At 35.2% G+C, this 4,549-nt stretch overlaps 1 protein-coding gene across 1 annotated transcript; it reads right to left on the reverse strand.

Annotated features, from left to right (window-relative positions):
- Window positions 1-256: 256 nt before the first annotated feature.
- LOC129900952 (protein NUCLEAR FUSION DEFECTIVE 4-like) lies at window positions 257-2,128 on the reverse strand. Its single transcript, XM_055976042.1, has one exon. The coding sequence runs from the start codon at window positions 2,126-2,128 to the stop codon at window positions 362-364; it is 1,767 nt and encodes a 588-aa protein (XP_055832017.1). The 3' UTR covers window positions 257-361.
- Window positions 2,129-4,549: the final 2,421 nt, after the last annotated feature.

Consider the following 4,549-nt stretch of genomic DNA (forward strand, 5'->3'; position numbering starts at 1 on the left):
GTTTTAGAGGCATAAGTTGATTCCTATAGAACTTATGTCGGCCGAGCTGAGGCAAAAGTTTTCTAACTTATGCCAATCGAATAGATACTACAGAATTTATACAGAATAACATAATTTTTACAAAATTTATTCCGAACGACGATAAAAACTCTCTAAAAAAAACTTATGCATAAAAAAATTAGATCATAGACAAGAGTACTTTGGCCCACAAATTTTTATTAAATAAACCGTAAGGGCAAAAGTAAAAATCGTCATGTTTGAGCACAAAAAATTAAAAAGCACCACCAAAGTGTAAAACTTGAAGATAATATAATATACAGAAAAGAGTAGTAACAATATTTCATCAGAACACATTATTCCCTCAACTTGTCTTGTTATTACTGTTTGAAGAAGCCATTTCTGTATCAGGTGCATCTGCTTGCTCCTTAAACTTCTTGTATATATCTCCTTTGTAAAACTGTCTAGTTCTTGCGACCAAAATCAGTGAGGCCATAGCTCCAAAGAATGTGACACTAGCCAGAATAATGAAAGCCAGCCGATAACATTGGCTACCCATACAAGTCAGTTCCTTGACAGATGCTCTAGTCAAACCTTTTATCCCAAGATCCTTCAGTGCCTCTCTATCATAAAGTGGTCCAGTAACTTTTACATTCAGAATGTATGAGCCAAGAGGGCTAGCCAATTGCCCACAATTGAACAATGTTGAATAGTATTTCAATCCAAAGAGCTCAGAAATGATTGTGAAAAGTAATGGCAATTGAGCACCAAATGAGAAGCCGATAATTATAGATGCCACGTATAGTGATCTGGGGAATGGGAAGGCGATGAGAAGGAGGCCGATGCACGAGAGGAGAAGGACTAATGTCATCATAAGGGTCCTAGGAAATTTGTACCTGACTAGCAGGCTTTCAGAGACAAATCCTGAGAAAATTCTCCCGAAAAAATTCCATATGCTGAGAAGTGACAAGAAGGATTTAACGGTAGTTTTTGGATATCCTAAAGATCCACCTATCTGACCCATGTTATCAACTGCAGTTAGGCTTGATCCAAGTCCACAAAATGTAGCCAGGAACAGAATCAACATATCAGTACTTAGAAGTGCCTGTAAGATGGTATAATCTTCTCCTCTTGCTGGTTTTTCGAAAAAGATTTTTGAAAAACATGATGAAGAGGTCGACGTCTTAGAGTTGATTTCTTTTTGTGGCTCTGGGATTTGGTTCAACTCATTATCCTCCACCGTTACTGGTGGATTTTCCGCGTTTGTGTTTGCAGCTCCTCCATTATCAACTGGCATCTGTTTCATTTGACGCCAGATAGCCAACTCCTCTCTAATGAAAACTAAAAGAGGGGAGAAAAGTAAAGCACAGGAGACAGCGGCAGCTACAACATAGGCAGCATGAGAAAACGATACTGCTTTCTCTAGCAGTGTCATGACCATAAGAAACAATGCCAGGACAATTGATATTAACAAGCAGTGGAAAAAAACAGTTTGCTGATTTGGTTGCCTAACGACTTTCATTTCTCGAATGGTATAGACAAAAACGAGTGATAATGCAGCTGGCAGCCAGGCAATAAGGAGGATAAGTGATTGAGCATCATTTCCATAGACAGCCAAATATAGTTGTGTCATTATAGCTCCACTTAGCCCTGTAAATCCTTTTAAAAGACCTATCATGTTACCTCTACTCTCCGGGAAGTTCCTAACAGAGGTTACAAGAGCTCCTGTATTTGCAAAATTCTGAGAATTTGCTCCAAGGCATATGTATATGCACATTTGCCAAACTTTTGGCTTGGAAATCTTGCCAATAACAGAAAACCATATCATAAAGTATCCTGTAAAGTTCATGGCCGCACCAACTAGCAGCACGAACCATGTTGGACTTACCTCGGCTATTAGACCAGAGAGAACTCCAACGTTAGCTCCCAAATCCTTGAAGAAACCCAAGAGAACAAGTGTGGTCTGATCATATCCAAGAGAGAGTTTTATTTCCTGGGAGTATGTCCCGAAAAGGTAAGTAGCCCCTGCTCCAGACATAATGAGGAAAGAGGCAAAAAGTGAGAACCATCGTCCTCGAACCACATGTAACACAAATTGGAGGCCTCCACCACCCGCTTGTGCCTCAACCATATCTACTTGTCTGAAAATTGAACAAACTGAAACAAAGAGCGTGACAATCTGTCTAAACTAAAACAAACAAATTGAAACGGAGGGAGTATATATTAAGCTCATGTTGTAAATTTTGTGTGGGAGAGACTACAAAGTTCATGGAGAAGCTGATTAAGAGCTGTCTAAAATACAACATACAGACTAAAATACTTATGCGAACAAATAGGAAAAGAATTCCTCCCTAAATAAAAAAGGTACATATTGTAGTTACTTTATGCTAACCAGTTCACTAATTTAAGTTATCGTATGTCCCTCGTACTAAAAATGAATAATAACAATCACTCACCAAATTTGTGACTTAATGGTTCTCTAGTATGCTTGGCATCAGCTTCCTGGATTAATTGGACTTCATAGCTCCTTTCTTACTGGAAAGTTGATTAAACATCTCATTCTTTACCTTCTGTTTTCCTGGAAAACATAAAATTTCAGTAAGTACAACTTAAACAATGGATTTTTGTAAGACACCTTTTCAGTCGGTATAATAAACCATCATTATCCTATCGTAGGAGTGGCAAACGGGCTGGTCGGATCAAAATCCATTAATTGATGAATCTGCAATAGAGATGATAATTCTCACAAACCAAGTTATTGTCATTAATATTAGTGGAGAAAGGATTAACCAACAAAAATTGACTATTCTAATCATCCAAATTAGGTTGTCTAGGCCTTAGGGAGACAAAAACTAAATCTGTTTTGGGTACACTACAAGAGAGGAGTTGTATGTACTAATCATGTACAAATAAAACTTTCCCTGACTAGTTTTAAACAACAATTATTTAAGGTTCTTTATTGGGAACTGCATTCAGACGCATGGCACACACACTTGTAGTGAAAACGCAATTCAACAGCATCACAGACTTAGAGCCCGTTTGGATGGGTTTAAGTTGGTTAAAAACAATTTAAAACCCCTTTTTAGCTTTTGGACGTGTTTGCCTAATGCTAACTTTAAGCCATAAAGTTCTTAAAGTCAGTCAAAAATGAAAAGTTAGGATTCCTTACTTTTTTTTTCTGAGTGCTTAAAGTCATTTTCTTTGGCAATGGAAATTACTTTTATATCCCTTATATTTTAACTAAATTCTCAAACTACCCTTTTTATTCTTTTAACTCTAAAATTCACATCATTTTCCTCATTTAAGCATTTTTATCCAAACACTCAACTGCTTATTTATAAAAATAACTTTCAGCACTTCAAAGTTATAAAAGCATTTCATACATAAAAGTTACTTTTTTAAGCTCATCCAAACGGGCTGCAAGGAGATTGACTCAAACTGCGTGGCATGGATCACGCCATCCTACATGAAGACATAAACTTTGGACATAAAAACTGTAAATTTTGGGGGGGTGAAAGTAGTATTTGTTAAGTTTGTTTTTGAATTTTTGTGATAATTTGAAGTGAAAATCGTGCAAAACAGTTTTTTGAAATTTTTCGAATTCTGGAAAATTGTAATATTTTTATGTCCAAATAGTTTTCAGAAATAAAAATTCAGCAAAAAGTAAAAAATTTATCCATGTCAAACAAACACTAAAATTTTGGTGGACAGAATTATCGAATACCTCTACCGATTGAAAACAACAGGTATTTCGTAAAATAATCATGCCACGACTAAGTTGATCCAGAAGCACTTGTATAAGACAAGAAAATCCTAACCGTGCTATAGGACTTAACATGAGTGTATAATTTATTTACTATAACGTCAGAATGTGATACCAAATGTAGGTCAATATGAGAAATACATATGCATTGAAAGACATATATGAGGAAAACATCCATAAATAGTTTCTTTGGTTCTCTCACATTTGATTAATTTTCACATATATCCAACCTAATCTAAGCCAAAGCCTTTTCTAGGGAAAATAAAATAAAATAAAATAATAATAAAATAATATATATATATATATATATATTTCCCAAAAAGCCATTTAAGCCCTCTCACTCTCTCATTTACGTGTCAATCACATTTATGAATTCTTGATCTAGAGTCAAGTAGGATGGCGTCATTTATTCTCATATTGAAAATCAATGCAATGCAAGATCATACAAGATGACGTTTGTTTTAAAGGTTTTAAGGCAATTCCTCTTATTCTAGCATAATTCTAATTGCAAAAAGCTAATTAAACTATTAAGCGGACAAATTAAATTATTTTCATGAATGAAAGAAATTAGATTGCTCGTATATTCCATTTCTTGATAAAATTGTGGCGAATATATTGCAATTGGTAAGTATTCAGCATTTTCAAGAATGGAAACTGTCAAATAATTAAGTAAAATAATATTTGATTAACAATTAGGCTCAATCTTTAGCTGCACCTAGGGCTGTATAAGACAAATCGATAAACCGTACCAAATCGACAAATCGAACCAAACCGGAAAAAAAATCCGAC

Source organism: Solanum dulcamara, chromosome 8 (genome assembly GCF_947179165.1).
Source record: "Solanum dulcamara chromosome 8, daSolDulc1.2, whole genome shotgun sequence".
Lineage (NCBI taxonomy): Eukaryota > Viridiplantae > Streptophyta > Magnoliopsida > Solanales > Solanaceae > Solanum > Solanum dulcamara.

Bases quoted from the DNA above. Each gene is read 5' to 3' on its own strand.
- LOC129900952 (XM_055976042.1), bottom strand. From the start codon at position 2,128: ATGGTTGAGGCACAAGCGGGTGGTGGAGGCCTCCAATTTGTGTTACAT.